The sequence below is a fragment of the Garra rufa genome, chromosome 14 (assembly GCF_049309525.1).
Source record: "Garra rufa chromosome 14, GarRuf1.0, whole genome shotgun sequence".
NCBI classification, from domain to species: Eukaryota; Metazoa; Chordata; class Actinopteri; order Cypriniformes; family Cyprinidae; genus Garra; species Garra rufa.
The window spans coordinates 23,704,216-23,728,005 of NC_133374.1; the positions used below are offsets into that span (position 1 = coordinate 23,704,216).

Here is a 23,790-nt window from a genome sequence, read left to right on the forward strand (position 1 = left end):
ATATATTATATATATATATATATATATATATATATATATATTTAACTATTTATAATTTATAAAATAAAAAATATTATGAAATATTATTACAATTATATTTAAAAATTATATTAAACATAACAAATATACAAAATTTATCAAATTAAACTACATGTATAAAATTACTATTGTAGAATTTGTTAAAAAACAAGTATTGACTGAAAAAACATATTTGGTGATTTATTGTGCATCCCTGATGCAGACTAAAGCAACCAGCCTTATCAACTGCATAGCAACATATTCAGAACACCTTAGTAATCACATGCCAATGCCTCACAACACCTTGCACAGGCAAGCAACACTCAGATTTTCTGAAGAATTATAAAAATAGAGTTTACATAATAGTCTCCAGGGATTCTCCTTTGCTGTTTCTCCTCTACTTGCGTGTTCAAGCGCAGTGCTGACACAGGCCAACGTGTGCTACTCTGATCGGTGCTTTGGTCAGAGAATAGCACATGGAAAACCTTGTAACAAACCCAACTCGCCAGAGCCAGAACAGTGTGGTCAAGTTTTATGCGCTCTGCTTGTGTTGAGCTGGCCACCCACTCCTTAAGGTTGTGTAGCGCACAGTGCAAATTAAAGACTGCAAGGTCATACGTCTTGTGGCTGCTGGAGATGTGTTCTCTGTACATTGAGAGTGGGAGGAAACATGAGTCAATCTTAAGATATCCGACCAGATCTGTCTCTTATTTCAGACTGCCATATCTCTGTTGCTCTCCAAAATCCAATTGTGCTTATCGTCCAATATGTTGAAGTCTGATACTTTTTGTCCTCACTAGCATTTATTTTTGCTTAGTACATTTGCTTTGTTAAAAGCTTCTTTCACTTTAGTTTAATTTGCAACAGTTGACTGTGTGTAAAGGTCAATATATTAATTTTAAATATTTTTCTTTGATCAGTAATTGAGTTCATAAGGGTCAGTGGTAATATCTATTTTTTGGTTCATTTTTTGATTCATTTATTTAAAAATAGAATTATTAGAGTATTCATTTAAATTCAATTATTTGAATACATCTCTTCTATGATGAGCTTGTTTTTAATTAAATTTTTTTGTTTTTAATTAATTTTAATATTTTTGGGCATGTCCTGATAGTCTATTTTTTATTTATTTATTTTTTTAACCAAATTGCTTTACTTATTATTTGAAAACCCAAATTTGAGTATATTAATTTTAAATATTTTTCTTTGATCAGTAATTGAGTTATATATTTATTTATTTATTTTTACAAAACAGCTTTATTTGAAATACCAAATCTGAGTAGTCAAACCTGATATTCTGTTTTTTATTTTTTTTGTTAATTTTTTTTTATTGATTGACTGATTTTTTTTTTTTTTACAAAACCAAATCTGATCTGAGTAGACTCATATGACTATGCGTCAGGGTCAATGTACTAATTTTAAATATTTCTCTTTGATCAATAATTCAGTTGATTGACAAGGTTCAACAATATTATCTTTTTTTCTGAATCTATTAAATTATTCAAATATACAATCAAAATGCAACTCAGACACAATTCTTGTTGAGCTTGTTTTTAATGATTCATTTTTTTTGAGGATCGTGGTTATGTCCTGATATCCTAGGATTTATTTAAAAACTGCTTTATTTATTAAAAAAAACAATTGTGAGTAGACTCATATGACTGTAAATGAACTTGAAAATATCTCTTATGATTAGCTTGAATTTTTTTTTAATTAATTGTAATATTTTTGTGGATCATGGTGATGTCCTGATATCTTAATGATAAAAAAAATCGTTAAATTAATTAATTAATTTATGTATGTATGTTTGTATTTATTAATTTAAAAAATAAAATTGGTTTACGTATTATTATTTGAAAAAGTAAATCGGAGTATACGCTTTTTAAATATATTTAATATATTAACATTTATATAAAATGTATATGAAATAAAATAGTTAGACCTTTTTTGACAAGACAATTATAGTTTTCATTTGGTGTGACTCCCCAAAAACATTATAATATTTATAAAATAATAAATAAATATTATTATTATATATTATATATAAATATTGTCCTATCCTAACAAACCATACATCAATAGAAAGCTTATTTATTGAGTATTCATATGATGTATACATCTCAGTTTTGTAAAATTTAACCTTATGACTGGTTTTGTGGTCCAGGGTCACACACACACACACACACACACACACACACACACACACACACACACACACACACACACACACACACATGTTGGGTTTACATGTTTTATGGGGACATTCCATAGGCGTAATGGTTTTCATACTGTACAAACCGTATTTTCTATCGCCCTACACCTACCCTACACCTAAACCTAGCCCTCACAGGAGATTGTGCATAGTTTTACTTCCTCAAAAAAACTCATTGTGCTTGATTTATTAGCCTGTTTCCTCATGGGGACCTGAGAAATGTCCCCACAAGGTCAAAATCTACTGGTATTCCTATTCTTGTGGGGACATTTGGTCCCCACAACGTGATGAATACCAGGTACACACACACACACACACACACACACACACACACACACACACACACACACACACATATATGTATGTATAAAACCCACATAAAACCCACATAAATACAAATAATACTGTTCTAACAATGTGTGTTTAAACTAGATCAATAAAAGGTCATCACCTTCATAACAAACACTCTTATTTGTCACAGACACACATGCTGTAATCATATAAGGTTGAGTCAATAATCCATTCTGTTATGTTTCAGGCCTGATGGATTCGGGTACTCAACGAGAGCTGCGTACAGCAGATCCCAGCCTCCACTCGCACCATCACGGCCAGTCCTGAGTACCGGGCGTTCACCACAACCTCACCTTCCCTTTTTCTGCTTCTTCCCCATCGCACTTCACCCCTGGCTCCTCAACCGGCCCTCCAGCTCGCCCCCGAGATGATCGGCAAGCTAAAGCAGAACTTACTGGTGGCCTGTTTGGTCATCAGCTCCGTTACAGTCTTCTACTTAGGTCGGCACGCCATGGAGTGCCACCACCGGATAGAAGAGCGCAGCCAGCCGCTGGTAAGCAGCCTGCGCACCACCCTACGCACGGGCCAGAACCTCAGCACCCCGTTCATCTACAATAAAGACATGCCTCTTATATTTATCGGCGGCGTTCCTCGCAGCGGCACCACTCTTATGCGGGCAATGCTAGACGCTCATCCTGAGGTGCGCTGTGGAGAAGAAACCCGCGTTATTCCTCGCATTCTGGCCATGAAGCAGATGTGGAGCCGCTCCGGACGGGAGAAAATGCGCCTGGACGAAGCTGGAGTAACAGACGAGGTCTTGGACTCAGCCATGCAAGCTTTCCTACTGGAGATCATCGTAAAACATGGGGAACCGGCCAACTACCTGTGTAATAAAGACCCATTTGCTCTTAAGTCACTCACGTATCTGGCTAAGATCTTCCCACACGCGAAGTTCATCCTCATGATCCGTGACGGCAGGGCCTCCGTCCACTCCATGATCTCCCGGAAAGTCACCATCGCCGGGTTCGACTTGAGCAGCTACCGGGACTGCCTGACAAAGTGGAACCGGGCAATAGAGACGATGTACACTCAGTGCCTGGAGGCAGCGGACAAGTGCCTGCCTGTGCACTACGAACAGCTCGTCCTGCACCCGGAAAAATGGATGAGAACCCTTTTGAAATTCCTGAACATTCCTTGGAATGATGCAGTTCTGCACCACGAGGAGCTCATTGGGAAAGCAGGAGGCGTTTCGCTCTCCAAGTAAGTGTTATCGTGGACTAGTTTACTTTAGGTCTCTGATTTAAACAAGCTATGATTGTTTTCTTGTAAAAGCTGAAACAGGATTTTGAGCCTAGCATTCCAGCATGAGTATCTTGGGTTTATGAGCCAGCTGGATTGTTTAAACTTGGTTCAGTTATCTTATCTAGTTAATGTCACCAGCCAATTGTGTCACACTGGCTATGTTTGGCCTACTAGGGTAATGCTTATGGCCTACTGCCTACTTTTTTTCCTAAAAATAGTGTGTGAAACGCATATGTAATGACGTTTTAAACAGACATGTGTTCTTTGCTTTCATATGACTTGCGTATTTTATAAATGCAGAAATATATACAGATATTGAGCATTTTTTATAAGTAAATATGTAAATATGCTATAAATAATACTTATTCGTAATAACCTAAAACAAGTTATGATTAATATTTATTTATTATGTAATATTTAGTTTGATCTATAAAATAAATCAAAGATTTTAGCTTTTAATTTCAGTTTTATTTTTAGTTAATTTACTGTTTTTTGTTATTTATGTTTAAAAAAATATTCCTGTTTTTATTTATTTCTATTTCAGTGTCAGTTTTAGTGATTTTAGTAAAAATCTAAATATTAATAAATATTAACACTGAAATAAATTTACAATATTATTCATATTTTGATTTTAGGTTTTATTTTTAGCATTTTAGTGTTATTTTTAGTTTAGTTTAGATAAATGTATGTGCTTTTTGTTTTGTTTGTTTTTGTATTAATTAACTTGTATTAAAAATAATTATAGTGTTTCATTTATTTTTATTTCAGTGTCAGTTTTAGTGATTTTAGTAAAAAAAATAAAAATAATAAATATTAGCACTGAATTAAATTTACAAGTTATGTGATGGTGATGTAGTGTTAATATTTATTCATATTTTGATTTTAGGTTTTATTTTTATCATTTTATTTTTATTTTTAGTTTAGTTCAAGTAATTTCGTTCTGTTTTTTTTTTGTCATTTGTTTTTTTTATTTCTATTGTTTTAATGAATTTCACATTACTACACATTACAGTAAAAAAACTGTAAACTACATTGGTCACATAACTTGTCAATTTAATTTAGTGTTAATATTTTGATTGCAGTAAAAAATAACTAAATTTAGTTGTGTTAATATTACTATTTTAATTTTAAGCTTTTATATTATAATTTATTTAGTTTAGTTTAAGTAATTTTGTTATGCATTTGTAGTTTTTATTTTTACAGATATTTCTATTGTTTTAATTTATTTCTATTTCAGTGTCAGTTTTAGAAATTTTAGTATATAGAATTTTTGTCTTATTATAGTTTTAGGCAATATTTCAAATTTTTGTTTGATGTTTTTAGGTTTTCCATCTAATTTATTTTATTTTATTTCAGTTTTTAATAGGTTTAGTTTTGGTTAACAATAACAACATTTCAAATGTTTAGCATTTTTATTAAATACATTTTTTATGTATATTTTTCCCAATTTTTATTATATATAAGTATTTTTTTTTAAACATTCTAATTTTGGCAGTTCGGTTTAGTTTAATGTATTTTATTTATTAACAGTGACAATGCACAACACAAATGTTGTGCCAGAGTTAGCTAGAGAGCTGATTTGCATCTGTAGTCACTAGACAGATTGTTGTTACATAAAATTACAACAGTCCATTACAATAAGAAAATCAGTCTGATCAATCGATTGGTCTGGAAAAAACTATTAAAGGTCCCATATTGTCAAAATCGAAATTTCCTGGCTTTTTTCATGATAACTAAGGTCTAGGGGCTATGTAACTACCATATGAGTTTCAAAACAGTCAATCCACAGTAAACTGCACACAGCCTGCTTAAAGTAGCTGTTCATTTTCACGAGCCGCTGTGACTTCCGTAACGATGTGACGTCCGATCGACTCAAGTCACCGCCCCGAGCGCCAACCACCGTCCCACCCTCCTTTTGTCAAACCCAGACAACAACGCATCCATTCCATTATTGAGCAACAACAACACGAAAACAAGTGGAGAAAACCCTGTTCAGTCGATAGATGTCAAGCTACGATCATTACACAGGCTTCAGAACAACGTGAATATAAGAGACCAGCGGCACGTCAACTTCAGCCTCTTTCACACAGCGATTCCAGCAAATACACAGATAATGTGTCCCACGATTTGTTCCGGAATTGTTTAATTTGGTTCATTCACAGTTGTTTTCCGGAATCTGTGCGTGCTTTACACACAACCCATAAAGACATGTGAGGTTTGGATGTGAGATGTAATGCGACGCGTACGTTTCACTAAACTGAAACTAACCTGAACAAACTGTGCTTCAGCGCTGATAGTGAGGAGCTGGCTCTGTCTGATCGCTGCTTCGTTCCACTTTGCACTTATTTTTTTGTCGTGAAGAGTCGCAGGGTAACGTGCATCATCACTATAACACTGCCTTTATGGCTCTGGCTTTTGTTCACACAGCACTCGTTCCCGTAATTTTCCAGAAATCAGCGCGCATTGTGAAAGGGGCTTTACTAAAGCAACAGTTATGTAGCTTACTGCATTCGGTGTTTGAAAAAGAAACAACATTAATGATCATTCTGAAATATCCTGTTGAGTATCAGCAGGCTAGGCTCTCTCTATTGCTCTGAGCTCGCTTACAGCATACGTGACCGTAGTTACCTGTGGTTGGCCTGGCTGTGCGTCACTCAGAAAACAACAGGCCAATCAGAAGAGAGGCTCATGAATATTAATTAGATGGGCCAAAATCGACCTGTTTTTGACAGAGCTCCTAAAAAAGGAGCTGTAAAAATATATTGAGATGGATTTTGGCACTTATACCGCAAATATATATTCTTAAGGACATCAACAACTAAAATAAACCTCCAGAAATGTGTACAATATGGGACCTTTAAATATTGTGACTTGATTATTCTGTTTATTTATCACAATGGAAATGGGCGGTAAAGCCAAGCATGAGGCATTACATCACCTGGTTATATGGGTAAAAAAATTGCATACTGTGGATAGTATATGCTCTGCATACTGCAGAAATAGTCAGACTAGTATGGTTATGTGCTATTCCAAACATAAACAACACTTTGTATTCGTTTATGTGCAGATGTGTGTGGGCGTTTTTCTCTCTGTCAGACTATAACTGTACAGTGTTAAAATTCTCACTGACCAGTCATGCATTATTATTTATGCATTTATTTTGGCTGAAAACAACTTGATAATCCCTCGAGTGCAGTTGTGTACACGATCTGTTTGACCACAGTATGTTGTGTTGTAGCTTCTAGGGCATGTTCATGAATCTAATGAGTTTTCTGCACAGTTCATGCTCTGAATAGACCAAATCAAGGGGTGTAGTTCACCAGCAACATTCCTGCTGCAGTAAAACATGTTGTTGCATGTTGGAACATGAGTCCCGATGGTTTTTTTTTCCCAATAGGAAAAATTGATATATAATGAAAAGACTGTCTAAGTTTGTTCAATTCAGGCCATTTTGCATTTTTTAGTAAACGCAACCTTGTTTTGTCAAATGCCCCTCAGAGGTAATTTGTTTCTGTACTTCAGGGAGTTACATATTCAAGGTTAGTCACTGTTCCATTAATCACAAAATCCAGACTAGGTCATATGGTGTGGATGTGTTTAAGGCGTATTAGATATACACATGGCCTCCAGAAGTCATTGAAATCTCAGAAGCAGGAAGGGTCACCGCCATTAACACATGAATCAATTGAGCCCCTTTATGCCCCACAAAGAAATTTGGCTTCCGTCTGGTGTCCATTTTTAGAAATAAAAAGCTTATGGACAGAGGGCCAACACATTTTTCTTTTTTATTTGGATGCTGTAACATATCACTTCTTTCCCCTCTTTGTTCTCCAAGCATCTCTGGTCTGTCTTTCATCTGTGGTCTGTCAAATATCTGTAAGCTCGGTGAACTAAATGCTTGTTCTGACCTTGCTCTCTCTTTCTCGTTTTCCGTCCTTATTACTTCCTTTTAGATTAGAGGTGGGTATTATAACAGCAACAACAAAGCACCTTTTTTTGGCCTTTTGACAATATTTGATATAGGTTGTAGTTGGTTTTTAATACATAGTATATGCTCTTAAAGGGATAGTTCAACCAAAAATGAAAATTACGCCATGGTTTACTCGCCCTCAAGCCATTTTAGAGTCTCTTTTTATTGCATGCATGCCAGTTAGCGGAAGCTAGAGATTACGCATTATAAATGTTAAATATGAATATTTTTCTTACACAAATGCATCGCTTCACTTCAGAAGGCCTTTATTAACCCCCTGGAGCCATGTGGAGCACTTTTTATGATAGATGGATGCACTTTATTGAACTTCAAAATCTCAACAGCCATTCACTTTCATTATAAAGCTGGGAAGAGCCAGGACATTTTTAATATATCTTTGATTGTATTCGACTAAAAGAAGAGAGTCATATACACCTAGGGTGGCTTGAGGGTGAGTAAATCATGTATTTGCTCTTAAATTTCTCGATGATTCAAAATTAGATACATTTTATCACAAAAATTTAAATGCAGTATAAAACTACTCCAAAATAAGCATTTTTTTTTAGTAAACACAATGATGCATGATCTTTTTTTAAATATTATGTCCTCGGTATAAAGTAATATTTATAAATATTAAGTTATATTATAAACATTTGTACTATTTTCAAAGCAAACAAAATGAGACCACCGTGAAAATTAAGAAATGGTGCAAAATTCTTTGAAGGAGGGTTTTTTTTTCATGTTTGAGTTTATATAATAGACGCTGTTAAATGTGTCAAACACTCGTTCTCACATATATGACACAAGGACGGGGTGTGAAACTGGTTACTGGCAGGGTTTTAGAAAACTTAATTTGTTCACACTTGTGAGTCTTGCTTAATTTTACATCGCCAACAAAATAGTAGTGAATATATGGTACATTTTCAGTATACAGTTGAGGTCAAAAGTTTACATACGCCCTGCAGAATCAGCAAAATGTTAATTATTTTTTAGCGAAATATGAGGAATCATACATAATGCTTGTTTTTTTTTATTTAGTACTGACCTGAATAAGATATTTCACAATAGATGTTTACATATAGTCCACAAGAGAAAATAATTAAATTTATATTAAAAAAATTACCCTGTTCAAAAGTTTACATACACTTGATTCTTAATACTGTGTTGTTACCTGAATGATCCACAGCTCATTTTTTTTGTATTGTTTAGTGATAGTTGTTCAAGAGTCCCTTGTTTGTCCTAAACAGTTAAACAGCCTGCCTCTTCCAAAAATTCCTTCAGGTCCCACAAATTTTTTGGTTTTCCAGCATTTTTGTGTATTTGAATCCTTTCCAACAATGACTGTATGATTTTGAGATCTATTTTTTCACACTGAGGACAACTGAGGGACTCATATGCAACTATTACAGAAGGTTCAAACACTCAATGATGCTTTAGAAGGAAACACAAAGGGGGTGAAAACTTTTTGATCAGGGTAAATTTAACTTATCTTGTCGTCTGGGGAACACGTAAGTGTCTTCTGTAGCTTCTGAAGAGCAGTACTAAATAAAAAATAATATTAGATTTGGGCAAAATAATTTTTTTTTTACAAATCTTCATTCTGTTCAAAAGTTTTTACCCCCTGGCTTGCTGCGTAGTTTTTCCTTCTGGAGCATCAGTGAGTGTTTGAACCTTCTGTAATAGTTGCATATGAGTCCTTCAGCAGGCAGTTTAACTGTTCAGGACAAACAAGGATCATTCAGGCAACAACACAGTATTAAGACTATTAACTATTATTTTCTTTTGTGGACTATATGTAAATATATAATTCAGGTCAGTACTAAATAAAAAAAATAACATGCATTTTGTATGATCCCTCTTATTTTGGTAAAGTAATTAACATTTTGCAGATTCTGCAAGGTGTATGTAAACTTTCGACTTCATTGTATATGACTCAGCACTACTTTAGATAAGACAGCACAGAACATGTTTTTTATTGTATTGTATTGACTAAATCAAGTTGAGGTCTTGTGTATTAAGCAGGGATTGAGATTTGAGCATTCAGCATGCTATTGGTGGCTGCTGTTTTTACGCTCTGTGTCCGTTCCTCTGAACATTTGGAGGAAGGCTGAAGGGCACACGGTTAAAAGACAGTGTTTAATAGAATAGAGTGCTATCAATAAAAGCTGTGCTTTTTTATATGGTCGGTTGTGCAACAGAAAAGGGATGAGTTAAAAACACCTCAGCCGCTGAACACCCTGTTATTCTTCCAAAACCACATAATGAAGGGCTCAGTGACACACAGTATCATTAGCCACTGAATGGACAAGTGGTTGTTTGTGCGATGACACTGACAGATCCAACCTTTCCTGAATGAATGATTCATTTTCAGCTTTCACGTTAAATGAAATGAGTAAATCACTCAGAACTTGACCACCCTGTTTCCTAGAAAAGCATCTGTCAGCTGTGTTTTACACCATTGTGTAACAATGTTGTTGTTGGCGGTCTTCCAAAATTCTAAAACGCAGTTATTTTACTTCAGGGTGATTTATGAATAATGTGCTTTGTTGAGGTTAGGTGTACTATTACATTTCCAAATGACTTTTATAAATCCAGATTTGTTCCTCACTTTTGACATGTGATGAAATTTAGGATTGAATCCAATTTCTCGTTTGTAAATGATTAGGCTTTTACTTATAGTTCACCCAAAAATAAAATTCTGTCTTTAATTACTCACCCTCATGTTATTCCAAACCCAAAGGCCTTCATTAATCTTCAGAAAACAAATTAAGATATTTTTAATGAAATCCAAGAGCTTTCTGACCCTGCATAGACAGGAGCGCAACTACCACGTTCAAGGCCAAGAAAGGTAGTAAAGACATCAATAAAATAGTCCATGTGACATCGTCCATGTGGTTCAACCTTGATGTTATGATGCTACAAAAATACTTTGTGTGTGCAAAATTAAAAAAACAAACAAACCGATTTTATTCAACAACTTTTTCTATTCTCTGGCAATCTTCGAAATGTGTTCAAGAGATTACCACAACGAATGCTTGTAAACAAAGTGAAGTTTTGCCTGGGTTTGCACCACCAGTTTTGCTTTATTTTAAGAAAATACAGTACTCATGCAGGGTTTGCTGCAGCTTTCTGGCAGCCTCTAAACCACTACCACTGCATCATCCATAATGCCTCTTACTATTGCTTGATCAGGCTTTCCAGGCCTAATGGGGATTTTGTAGGTTTATGCGGTGCTGTAGGAACAATCTCACAGGAGGATCTGTGGTGACTTCAACAGGTATGTTACTGTTGTTGTTGTTATTCTGCACCCATATCCCATGTGTCCTGAGGCAAGACTTGAGTGCTTCTTGTGTCTGCTCCAGTGAGTCCAACCCAGGCTCTGTTAAATTTACTAGAGCCCTTCTACTGACAAGATCCCCGTTCCTGTCCTTCAGTGGGCTCTGCGAAGGGTTGACTGGCTGCTTTGGATATCCATAAAAATCCTTAATGAACGCTAAGTGAGCAGTACTGCTGTTTGTCACGTCTCAGTGACAGTGAGCTTAAGAGACTGAGATCTTAACCTAGCCCTCAGGAGAGAGATGGAGGAGGGATGGATGGAGCTTGTCTTCTCGTAGACAGTAGCATGTGCATTGTTCAGAGCACTGTCTCCATTGATTAGAAGCAAATGCTCATTTAAAGGGGGCTTATATGCTGCTTGTTGCAGATGCATCATGGACATTTGTTTTGTCCTGTTCTTTAAAATTCATATGCAGATAGTTATTGTAGTCTTGACACTTTTTTAAGCATAATTAGGGGCCAAGCAAAGAAGGTGCTTAAACACCTAGTGTATCCGTTAGTTTTCTTCTTAATATTATTTGGGGGTTCAAGCGCATAGTGGGGAAACCCAGTTGTAATTGTTAGAGTGGCCAAGGATCAGCATTCTCCATGTAAAGCTGATTGTGCAGACCAAACCGTAAGTTGTAGAGACTTGAAACTTCGAGGGATTGTAGTACTCACACCATCTACAATGTCACCAAGGCTGACCCCAGTTGGGCTGATGGGGGCGCTACAATGATCAAAAGTACAATATCGCTCATAACTCTTAAACCGTCAGTTGCAGACTCGGATGTCTTAAGAATCCTTGGCTCACGCCGGACAAAGCTCATGCCTCAGATTTGGATTATTTACTAGTCCTAGGTTTTTTTGCCTGATAGAAACTAAACCAGTCCAGAAAGATTCACTGGAGAGTAAATCATCAGTAATTATCAAAAAAAAAGTTTAATTTTGACTCACCAAAACATGGCCCCAAAAGACCCCAAAGATCTGTGAGAAATTTAGAAGAAATTTTTCAAAGGCATATATTCATATCATATTATATGATAGAACTCATTCCAGACAACTTTGCCTCTAAAACCACTGCTGTCAATCAAATCGTTTGTTAAATGATTGACAAAAAAACTACTTTTGCGATCAAGCCCTAGGTTTTTCGCTCAATTTGGAAAAAAACACTGCAGTACAATTCTCTGGACTCTTCAGTTATCAAAAGATTTCCGATAGACTAAACCGTTCTCGTAAAGCGCATTCACGAATTTTGTGTAAAAATGGACAAATCTATATTTTCGCTGCGACTTGGTACATGTTATGCAAAACATGACCTGAGGGCACATGAGTAGTTTCAGCACAGTGCCACCTACTGGTCAAAAGATATAAAAAAATACACTTTTTTAAAAATAACTTCTAGACACTTTGACAAAATCATTATACATTAGCATACTGAATCAAACAATACCTAATTTTCCTATTTTGGACTTTTTGAGCGTCAGCCATTTAGATTTTTGTACCAAAATACTGTATCATCAAAAGTCTTGAACAGGGATATCAAAACCTGATTCTGGAGAGCTAACATACTGCAGTACAGAGGCTACTTAATTACAGACAGGTGTGTTGAAGCAGGGTTGGTTAAGTCTGCAGGAAGGGGCTCTCCAGGAGCAGAGTAATTAAAGACAGCTCCTTAGCTCTTCATTTTACCTCTGTAAGCATCAATTAAGGGCCCAGGCACAATAGTTATATTTGGTTCTGGAGCTGTCAAGTTTCAAAAAGGATTTCAAAGCTCCATAAAATTATCATAGGTCTGACTCTATGTGCATTAAATTCCATGTGTAAGAAAATTTAAAAATTGAAAGTTTTTATTCACTGACTGTTTTGCCTCAAGTGAGCTGTTCAAAGAGATGGTTCACCCAAAAATGAATATTCTGTCATCTACTCTAAGTTGTAGCTTTAATGTATTTTGAAGAATATTGATAACCCAACAGTTGCCGATAGCCATTGACTTAAACTTCGAAAATATCTTCTCCTGTGTTCAGCAGAAAAAAAAACTCACATAGGGTTGGAACAACAGGGTAAATAAATGATGAAACCATTTTCATTCTTGAGTAATGGGTATGCTATCCCTTTAAAAACTCCGACTAGAATAGAGGTCGACCGATATGTTTTTCAGGCCCAATGCCGATACTGTTTATTAAAGATCGAGTAGACAGATAGCCGAGACATTGAACCGATATATCTGGTGTGAAAATTAAAATGAATGTCAAAATTAAGAATAACAGCCTTGTTATTAATAATTTTGACATTATTTTTTGTTATTACACTTAATGCTTTAATACTTAAATTATTTGATGTGCTTGAACCCCATTAATCGCTGCTTGCAGCTATATTTCTTTCTTCCTTCTTCCGCTCTGGAACTCTATGGCAACCCATAGAACCGCTGGCAGGAAAGTTATGAAATTTGGCACACAGATAGAGAACAGTCTCAATATTAACCATAGCAAATTTGGAATCTCTATCTCAAACTCTCTAGCGCCCCAAACAGGCTAAATTTGCACTCTCATTTACCTGAGAAAAATCTACTTTTTCAAACTCGTCATAGACATTTTGTCAGATTTCCACCACAATTGGCTCACATCATCTTTAGACAATGCTGGCAAAAAGTTATCAAAAGATTTCAAATAAACCAAACCGTTCTTGTAAAATGCATTAATGAATTTGACAGAATTTGTGCAAAAATGGACATGAGACTGCATCTTTGCAGTACTTTAGTGAATTCAAAAGAATGACAGCTCTGTTATTATTAATTTTGACATTAATTTTCCTTTTTACACTCATGCTTTCTTTAAACGCTTAATGCTTAAATACTTAAATGGCCGATACCGAAAACCATAAAAACGCTTAATATTGGTGCCGATAATCGGTTGACCCCTAGACTATTATTCAGTCAGCTGACATGAACTAGAGAACTGGATCAGTCTGGTTTGTGAATGAATCATTCAGACCTGTTTCATGAACTGGAACTGATTCATTCATACGATTCAACTCAAAATAACAGAAGGTCTCATACTTGCATATGGGTGCGTTTTGGCTCCTTGAAATGCCTCGAAAGGCTGTATTAAGCTTTCAAATGTAAGTACTGGGTTTCAACTATTACTTATTCAAATTAGCTTTAAATGTTGACTTATTTCTTACTAAGATTTTGTATACTTTTTACTGTGTACATAAAAAGTAGTTAAGCCTACAGCTTAATGATAAAGCAAGTTAGACCTGTTGTGTAAATTCGATCTAAAGGCCTCATATAAATTAGCATTGTGCACACATGCATGAATATTTCATCACTCAGATGCAACAACACCTCTCAAGCGCGATGTTGGAGCCCAGCAGAGCAGCTCCCATGTAGGACTGGGCCAAAGAGGCGCCTTTGCTTTCCTCGCAGGCATCAGAAAAGAGCATGCCAGCTCAAGCCTTCATGGTTCTGCAGTCCTTGAGGGGAACTAAACCACCATAGCTCATTTCAGAGAAGGCACTGATATGATTTTAGGCAGAGGGGAGCCTTTAGGGCCCTAATGGCTAGTAATAAACACTGAAACCGCCCTTTATCCCAGAGGGGACGTAGAAATACAAGTCCATTAAATTTGGCCCACAACACCTGCCAGGGGAGCGGCTCTCTGCACTTAGGTTTGTTAGCGTCGGGTCTCTATCTGTTTGTTTTTTCTGCTATTGATCAGCGGCTCACCACCTATGAGTCTCTCTGACCGATGTATGGGCCACCAGACATGGGCCTGCCCAACAACATCAATTCTGAATGCATGATTTAAGCGACTACTGGCAGAGACCCGGCCATTAGTACGAGCGGCCCGTGTAGCTCAGGGGTCTGTTATTTGGCTTTAGTACTACACCGCCATGCTAAAAAGCTCTAGCGCCCTCCATGAATAATTGACTAACAGCCAGAGACCATTAAGCTGCTCTTCCAGAAGGGAGCTCCGCATGACCATGACAAACGCGTATGTGTGTGTTTGTGTATTCGCAATATGGCGAGAAAAGGCCAGCGTGTTTGTACCGATTGAGTGCTGCAAAAAGATCTAGTGGATCGCCACCCTTCATGTCATCGTGTAATGATATATGCAGCGTCTGCTGTCATATAGCTCCTGCTGTGGAGTAATGGATGTAGCAGTAGCGGAGTTAAATTATCTTTTTCATCTCTCTAACCCATCCGCGTATAGACAGCATGGTGATTTGTGTTGCTGTTGGAGCAGTTACTGTACATATGGGCCGTGGGTGGTGAGCACACACTGAAGATACTCACCTTTTCTGGTAAATATGAGAGTCGAAGTAAGATTTTTCATGATTAAATGTGTCGTTCAGCGGTGACGTGGTCTAGCGACTGGCACATGTGCTCTTACACATGTGGGCGACACGAGTTTGAATTCGGCTCCCATCCTTTTCCTCTTCTGTTATCATTGTTTACTGTACTTTCTTACACTACAAGTTTACATAGTTGTTTGTCCGAAAGCCAGTTATTCTTCTTTGGTCTGCATAACTCCGCCCACTGTCAGTTTTCTCAATGACATTTGGTGGAGAAAACAGCATAATACAGCTCACATCTTTAAAAAACATTGAAGCAAACTTTCAAATAGATGTAATCTTTTGTTTTTGAAGTCTAAACAAGTACATTCTCACCTTAAAACTGCATTCCGTGCCACTAAAACAGTATTATTTGTAAGATTATAGTGGATTTGGGTGTCTGCCATGACACTCGCTGTGAGAAATACTGCAAACAGAGTGATACAAAAGGTGAAATGGTTGGAGTTCTGTTATCACTAGGATATCACACTCCTCTCATCCAGATTCAGATCAGATTCGAGGACCAGAAAAAACTATGGTGATATAATAAAAAAATAATTATACACTACTACCAGTCAAAAGTTTTTGAACAGTAAGATTTTTATCTTTTTTTTTTTAAAGAAGTCTCTTTTGCTCAGGCAGCCTGCATTAGTTTGATCCAAAATACAGCAAAAACAGTAGTATTGTGAAATATTTTTTACTATTTAAAGTAACTGCTTTCTATTTGAATATATTTTAAAATGTAATGTATTCCTGTGATCAAAGCTAAATAGAAATGAATACTTTTATTTAGCAAGGATGTTTGAAATTGATCATAATGTTACAAAAGATTTCTATTTCAGATAAATGCTCTTCTATTCATCAAAGGAAAAAAAATCTACTCAGCTGTTTTCCACATAATAATAATAATAATAATAAGCAAATTGGAATATTACAATGGTTTCTGAAGGATCATGTGACACTGAAGACTGGAGTAATAATGCAAAAATTTTTTGCTTTGCATCACAGGAATAAATTACATTTTAAAATATATTCAAAGAGAAAACAGTTATTTTAAATATTAAAAATATTTCAGAATTAATTTTTTTATTTATTATTATTATTATATTACCATTTCTGTCTTCTAATACTCACTTAAAGTTAATTTAATTTTTAGCAAATCTCAAAATTATCATATTTTATTTTATACTTTACATTAGAATGTTATGAATCCTAAATTCAATGTGTTTGAGTTTTAATTTATTTAGATAAAATATTATCAGCCATAATGACCATGAAAATGGACATTTTATAAATTGTAACAATTGTGCATCATTATTAATATTCTTTATTAGGAATTCATTTAGGGTTGAAATACCCAAAAGACAAATCATATATTTGTCAGCTTTAAATGATCTTTTTTCCAGCTCATATTCAAATGTTTGTTTGCATATGTTTGGCTCTGTGACAAATTACCAGGTTCTTCTATTGTAAGTTTCTTGGGATAAAAGTGTCTGCTAAAAGCATAAGGTGATTCAATAAACACCATATCGTGAAATTAATTGGAAACATTTGAAATATGTGACCCTGGACAACAAAACCAGTCATAAATTTGAAACTGAAAATTGTTGAAACTGAATAATGTTCTTTGATGTATGGTTTGTTAGGATAGGACAATATTTGGCTGAGATACTGTTTGAAAATCTAGAATCTGAGGGTGCAAAAAAAAAAAAAAAAATTGAGAAAATTGCCTTTAAAGTTGTCGAAATGAAATTCTTAGCAATGCATATTACTAATCAAAAATTACGTTTCGATATATTTACGGTAGGAGATTTACAAAATATCTTCATGGAACTTGATCTTTCCTTAATATCCTAATGATTTTTGGCATGAAAGAAAAATCGATAATTTTGACCTATACAATGTGGTTGGCTATTGCTACAAATATACCTGTGCTACTTAAGGTTTTGTGGTCCAGGGTCACATATGTGATATTAGGCTGACCAGTTCTGGTTCAATTAAACAGCTTATCAGCATTCTTGTTCTGCGCCTACTGCAGCAACACATCCCTGCTGTTTTCTTTCATACAGTATTTTTGCTTTTACAAAGCTTACAGATGCAAACCTCACCTCAAAGGGTGTCAGCTATGTATCATAAAGAGATTCATACCAATTAGCGTCAGCGCAGACAGACTGCGTGTTTGGCGTGTGTTGGCCATAGCAACTGCTGAACAGTGGATGTTATTTTCTAGAGAATGGCATGACGCATCCACTGCCAGGCTGTCAGAAATGGCTTTTCCTCCTGTCCACGCTTACGTGTGCCTTGCGTTTGCTGTTTTTCAATGAATGATTTTTGAGTTTTCCACTGAGGGAAAATAACTGCAGCAAAGAAAGAAAACAGTCCTCTCTGTCCTGGGAAACAGTAAATCTATTAATCACGTTGCAGCCGAAGTGCAATTCCAATGTAAATGGATTAGAGAAGTGAAGGACTGCGTCGGCCAGGGACTTGAACAATGAAATGTACAGCGGAGCGGCTTGCCAGTATAAATGGACTTTGTGGTGCCTGGGGAGGAAGGCAGGTCTCTAACACTGAGGCTGAGGTCGGGGAGGGTGTGATGGGAAGGTGGCTTCAATAACTCATAGACCGCTGTGTTCCTGCATTCCAGGAATAAGAGGAGACAAGGACTAGATGTTCCTCAGTTTAACATTTTGAGATTGCCAAATACACACCTCAAAGACCTTAAGTTTGTATTTATGAAGAACATATGGCAGCACATGAATGTCTTGTTCAGTTACAGCTAGGGATGTCCAGTTCATGAACTAATAGTTCTTTTGAACAAATTCTTTTTAGTAAACTGAATGAACTGTTTAACCAAATTGGACTTAACCGTCGGACAAAAAGTCATTCTGGCTCAAAATTAGCCAATATATCAGAGTAGCCTGTATGATCATATGATGACAGTTTTTGCCTCCTCATTCAGTATGTAACTATATCAAAATACAATAATATCACGATCTGAAATATTATTGCAATATTTAAAAAAAGACACATGAAGACTTGGATTTTTTTGTTTTTGTTTTGTACATTTTAAAGTTGAATTATTCTATGTAATGTGCTTTGATAGTTCAAAATGAAGAGCTTAAACCCATGTTCTTAACTAAGAAAACTTAAGGCAGAAAAAAGTCAGTGAATTGACTTGTACCAATTGACTTATTAAAAGGGATTGACTTACTTTAAAAGGGATTCAACCCTCTTCTTATTTGTGGTATACTGTCTCAGTCTAAATTACATTCACACTTGTGCTTTAGAAAGCCAAACAAATTAGAATATAATAATAATAACAACAACAATTTTATATTATTGTTATTCCCATCATAGTAATAGCCATATATTGGTAAACAATTGCATTGTAAAATAAACGAAAATGAATATTTCATAGGTATATTATTTTTGCTTTACAATACAGTAGGGAAATTACAATACTTCTTTCCTAATTTCTACACTTGAAAGAGAGATTTTAGTTTTGGACTGCAGTAACGTTACTCATTTAAACCGCTAGCTGTCAGCAATTTATACTGCACTTTTAAGCTTTTATTTTGACGGAAATGGCTGTAGAGCTTTTATTTTGAAGGAAAACTCCAGCTTTAGTGAAAACAGGCTTACAAAAACGCGTTTCACTCTAAATTTAGTAAAATGCTGTAAGCATCTGCCGCGAAAATAAAGCAAAACCGGTGGCCGTTGTGTTCCCAAACGTGCGCTAAACTCACAGCACATGCAATAAACAAGCTCACTGCATTTACTGTGAACTGAGCTGTTCTGAGGCACGGAAAACACCGGATCAGAAGTTGATCTTCTAAATCAGGGTCTCAAACTCAATTTACCTGGGGGCCGCTGGAAGCAGAGTCTGGGTGAGGCTGGGCCGCAGCAGGTTTTCCACAAGAAAAGCTTTGTTAAAAAAATTCCAATCTTCTCAAATCTCTTTATTTTTATTTTTTAACACAAAATAAGATGAAAAAATAAATAAAATAAGAATTAATAAGGAAATAAATCAATCAGTACTAAATAAATCAAATAATAATAATAATAATAATAATGAAAATAATAATAACAATAATAATATTAATAAATTATAATTAGATTTCGCTAGTCAGCGACTATATGTGGTTTCTTCAGTCTTCTATATCTGCTGTATTCAGATTCAAAAGTCTGTATTAACAGTTCTTTAACCTAAAATCTCACTATTCCACATTCTGAATACTATGAAAACACAGTGCTTAACAACTGATTAGACCACCTGTCGTAATAAAGAGAAAAGACTGAAGAAAAACACATTATACCAAGCATAAAATACAGTGTTTCTGCTATTTATTCTGCCGTGGCGGTGTTTAGTGTCTCGCCAACAGCAGCAGCAGCGAGCTCATGTGCCTTCAGCAGAGTTCCGCGTTCAAATGCACGCAGTAAGCTTAAACTGGCCGCAAAGCCCCAGCTAAAGCAATTACCATGAATGTGCCGGGAGAAAAGTAAGGAGATATTCTAATTGTTTATTAATAAACTAGTATTTTCTGAGTCAGTATCGCAAAGATGAAGTTGACGATCCTGATTCGCCATCTGCTCACTGGACACGCTTTTAATGCCTAAATGTATCTTTATGGATTAGGCCTATAGCTAATGAAAGAGTTTTTGTTTTCGATTTGAATTATTTCGTTTTATAGTAGTGAAGTAATAAAGTAAATTCATTACTCTTACCTTTATGAGCAAAAATGAAGTTTCACATGGCGCTGGCGCCTCCATGTCCTGCAAAGTGCGCTTCAGCATTTTCTCCACACAAACGATTGGATAGGCGCCTATTAGTACACATTTATCTGGGTTAAATGATTAAACTAATATTGTGATATGCTTCAAGTTTTTTATATGTATGGATTTTAATTTAAATCCTGAATGACTTGATTTTACTTTAAATCGTGAAGGCTGAATTGATCTGTCTGCCGCTGGCCGCTTGGTCGTTACTTTAAAAAACAAACACTTGAACTTCACAAACAAAACGTGTTCCAAATATATTTCTAAATTAACTTTATAAACTAAAGAAACGAAAATAAATGTAATTACTTCGCTATTAAAAACAGCAGCTGTGCAATGGGGAAGAGAAAGAGAAAAAAGACAGGTTCCAGTCGGACTCGGGCCAGTAATTCTGATCAGCTGTCGAGGTTGTTAGGAATTTTTGCAACGAATGTTTGTTTAATAGCCTATTTAACACATATTTAGGCTACTTTCTTATTTAAATGTATTATTTCTTAGATTTATTGTAGCGTTTTGTAGGCTGCTTGTTTACTGACGGAATTGCTAAAATAAACACGCACCTTTGTTAAGAATGTTTGAGCCTCATTTATAAGAATTCTGATGTTTTGGGCAGCTTGGATCACGTTACTCTCCTGCAGCATCTCAGTCTGTTTCCTCTACTATTTTTTAGATGCATTTTTTTCTATAGAAATGCGTCATTCAGTGCTGTAATTTGACGTGATCCTCTGAAGTTGTACGTGCACTGTGGGCGGACCTGATTAATCGATAGCGAGAATCGTTGTCGACACATGTCAAACTTTGCCATACATATCAAACTCGCGTGCCGCAGTAACATTAAACTTTCATATTATGGCGGGGGCCACAAACTACCGCAAGTTTGAGACCCCTGGTCTAAATGAATTGCGCGCTTCACTTTGAAATGTGCGACTTGATGAAGGGATTAAGCCATATTGTGCTTTCGGTTTTACGTGACCATGATAATATCGAGACGTTTTGCTATCACGATATCACCTGATATAGTTTATCTTACACAAACAGTTTTTTCTCCAAATATCAGAGTGATTGCAAATGTGAAATTTATTTGATAAAACAGCCTTATAAACTAGAAGTTAATATTAGTTGACTTACACAACACTTCCTAATTTTGCTCTTATTTTGTCAAAGAAAATAGTTCCAAACAAACAGCAGAACTTTGCATCTCTGAGCAACACACGACTGTTTCGTTACTGAATCAGTCGTTTGACCAAATCAGTTGAATGAATGACTCAATGATTCACTCATACAGTGATTTGCAGCCACCTACTGGCGATTTGGTGTTTATATATAAAGTATATTTTCCTTTTTTCCCCCCAAATCATTTCAAAGATCAGTATTCAACATTTTTTTAAACATCAAAATAATATTTATGTATTATTAACTGCAGGTTTAATGCATTCATGTCCTGCATTAAACAGTGTAAATGTATCTAAATGCCACTTCAGATGCAGATTCTGTACCACCTCTGCATTGCAAACACAAATTTTGTTGATACTGATTTCATTTGATTGATAACAGCCCTATAGTGTCTTAATATTTGAATTTATTGGTTAAATTTAAGAATTTGACACAAAAGATGATGCATACATTTACTTAGGTTAGAAAAAATGGCCTTCTAAAGGTAAAAATGCCCACTTATAGTAAAAATCTATTCAAACTTATTGAAAAAGTTACTTTCTGTTACTCCCGCAAACTAACCACCACACAAAATACGAAGGATATCAAACGTTTTGGGAGTCAGCTGTCCATGGCAGCCCTAAACCTGCCAAAAAAAGTGCACAGTAACATGCTTAGCAAAAAATTCTGCGGTGTGGACGTATTTCAGTATATCTGAGAAAGACCCACGGATAGTGATTTTCAAAACTGGGGTGTGTCTGCTGTCGTGCGTGCAGCCAGTGATGAGAGCACAGATCGAGACAGATGTGGCTTTCAGTGAGTGAAAAACAATGGCTTTACGTTGGTGTTACGTCACAATATTTTAAAGATATGTCTTTTCTATATACTGTATTTTTATAAATATTTATGTTTTAAACCATGGAGGTGAGCCAAATGATATCACACAAGCAACGTGAAAACTGCGCTATATGTTAAAGTGAAAGTAAAAACTGACAGTGCTTTCAACATCTGACATGCATTCTCTCAGAGACAATGAGAGACGATTATACTTCATATGCTGATATTAATTTAGTCCCCTACTATTGTGTTAGGGTTGTTTTTTGAAAGACTTAAAGCTCTTAATTTGAAACTTCAAAAGGCTATCCATTGAATAAATATGAGCCCTGCACGTTTCAAAGTAATTTGCTGCGCTGCTTTGTTTACCATTCTGATAGCGCCTCCTGCTGGAAGAGAAAGACGTAGAGTTGTAAATGTGAACTCACAGATCCACAAGATAATCTTTTATAAAAATTTAAACAATTTAAACAAAGGCAATAAATATATGTATATGTTATTTAAGTAATATAATACTTGATTGATAATAATTGTTTAAATTAATATAACTGATTTATTCTTGGCCGAAACCAAAAACCGAAAAAGAGGAAACCAAGGCTGAAAACCGAAAAATTCATTTCGGTGCATCCCTACATATATATATATACCCAAAAATCCAATGGCAGTAGTTCTTGTGTCAACTGAACTATACTAATAGTGGTTCTCTCTTGAGTCAAGAGTCGGTTAATGGTTTCAACAGTTCTCGAGTCACCGGAAACAGTTCAGACTCAAACATGCCTGAAATCGATGAGCTGTTGATATGAGCATGTGTAAACCCGAGCAGTTGACTTGAATGAGGTTCATTATAAAGGTTATTAAAAGGTGAGTTGATACAGCCCAGTTTATTCACTTCATGTGCTTTATATATGTAAAACATACATATTTCACATTATTATTAGGTGGTTAAATTCTAGCATTGTATATACGTGATGTCATTGTGTGATTACGTAAAAGAACTGCTGAAACTTGTTAATTGAAACAAACTGTCCGAAAGAGAATAGGATTGGCCTTCCCATCACTTCCCGTCACGGCTCTGTGAGTGATGATTGAGAAGGCATGACGAGGCAGGTTGTCACGCTGACTGCTGGGTCATTCACTTGGTTTTACACATGCACTCTCACAAACACGCTTCTAACGTGCCAGCATGAGTCTTCCCACTGGTTTTATGTCATTGTTTGCTATATTGAGGGATTATAAGTGCCTCGGGGTGTTTTGCACTGGATCCCCACAGCACTGTGATGTGCGGCGGCAGTGGAGCTGACATTCCCTGGTGTCTTGGCTGCAGATGGGGATTGAGTGTAGTAATCTGTTTCCCATCTGGAGCCAGTCTTCTCTATGAGAGAAGAAATAATAAAAACGGGGGGAAATATGGCCTCAGTGACTCCATCCGTCTCCAGCAGCAGTCATCTCAGCCCAAACAAGAGCAGATTCATAGAAAGTTAGAAAAACAGAGAAGAGAGCAATTGTAATGGGGTGAAGGGGTGAATCTCACTGAGAACATGTCCAGGTCATATTTCATTATTTTATTTTATTTTATTTTATTTTA

The 23,790-nt window shown here is 35.8% G+C and overlaps 1 protein-coding gene across 2 annotated transcripts in view; it reads left to right on the forward strand.

Moving 5' to 3' along the window:
* tpst1 (tyrosylprotein sulfotransferase 1) overlaps window positions 1–23,790 on the forward strand; it is a 66,566-nt gene that overhangs the window by 14,014 nt on the left and 28,762 nt on the right. For both annotated transcript variants that reach the window (XM_073817769.1, XM_073817770.1), the window contains exon 2: window positions 2,769–3,781. In XM_073817769.1, the coding sequence (XP_073673870.1) occupies window positions 2,949–3,781 (833 nt within the window). In that variant the 5' untranslated portion in view covers window positions 2,769–2,948. The remainder of the gene's footprint in view (window positions 1–2,768; window positions 3,782–23,790) is intronic.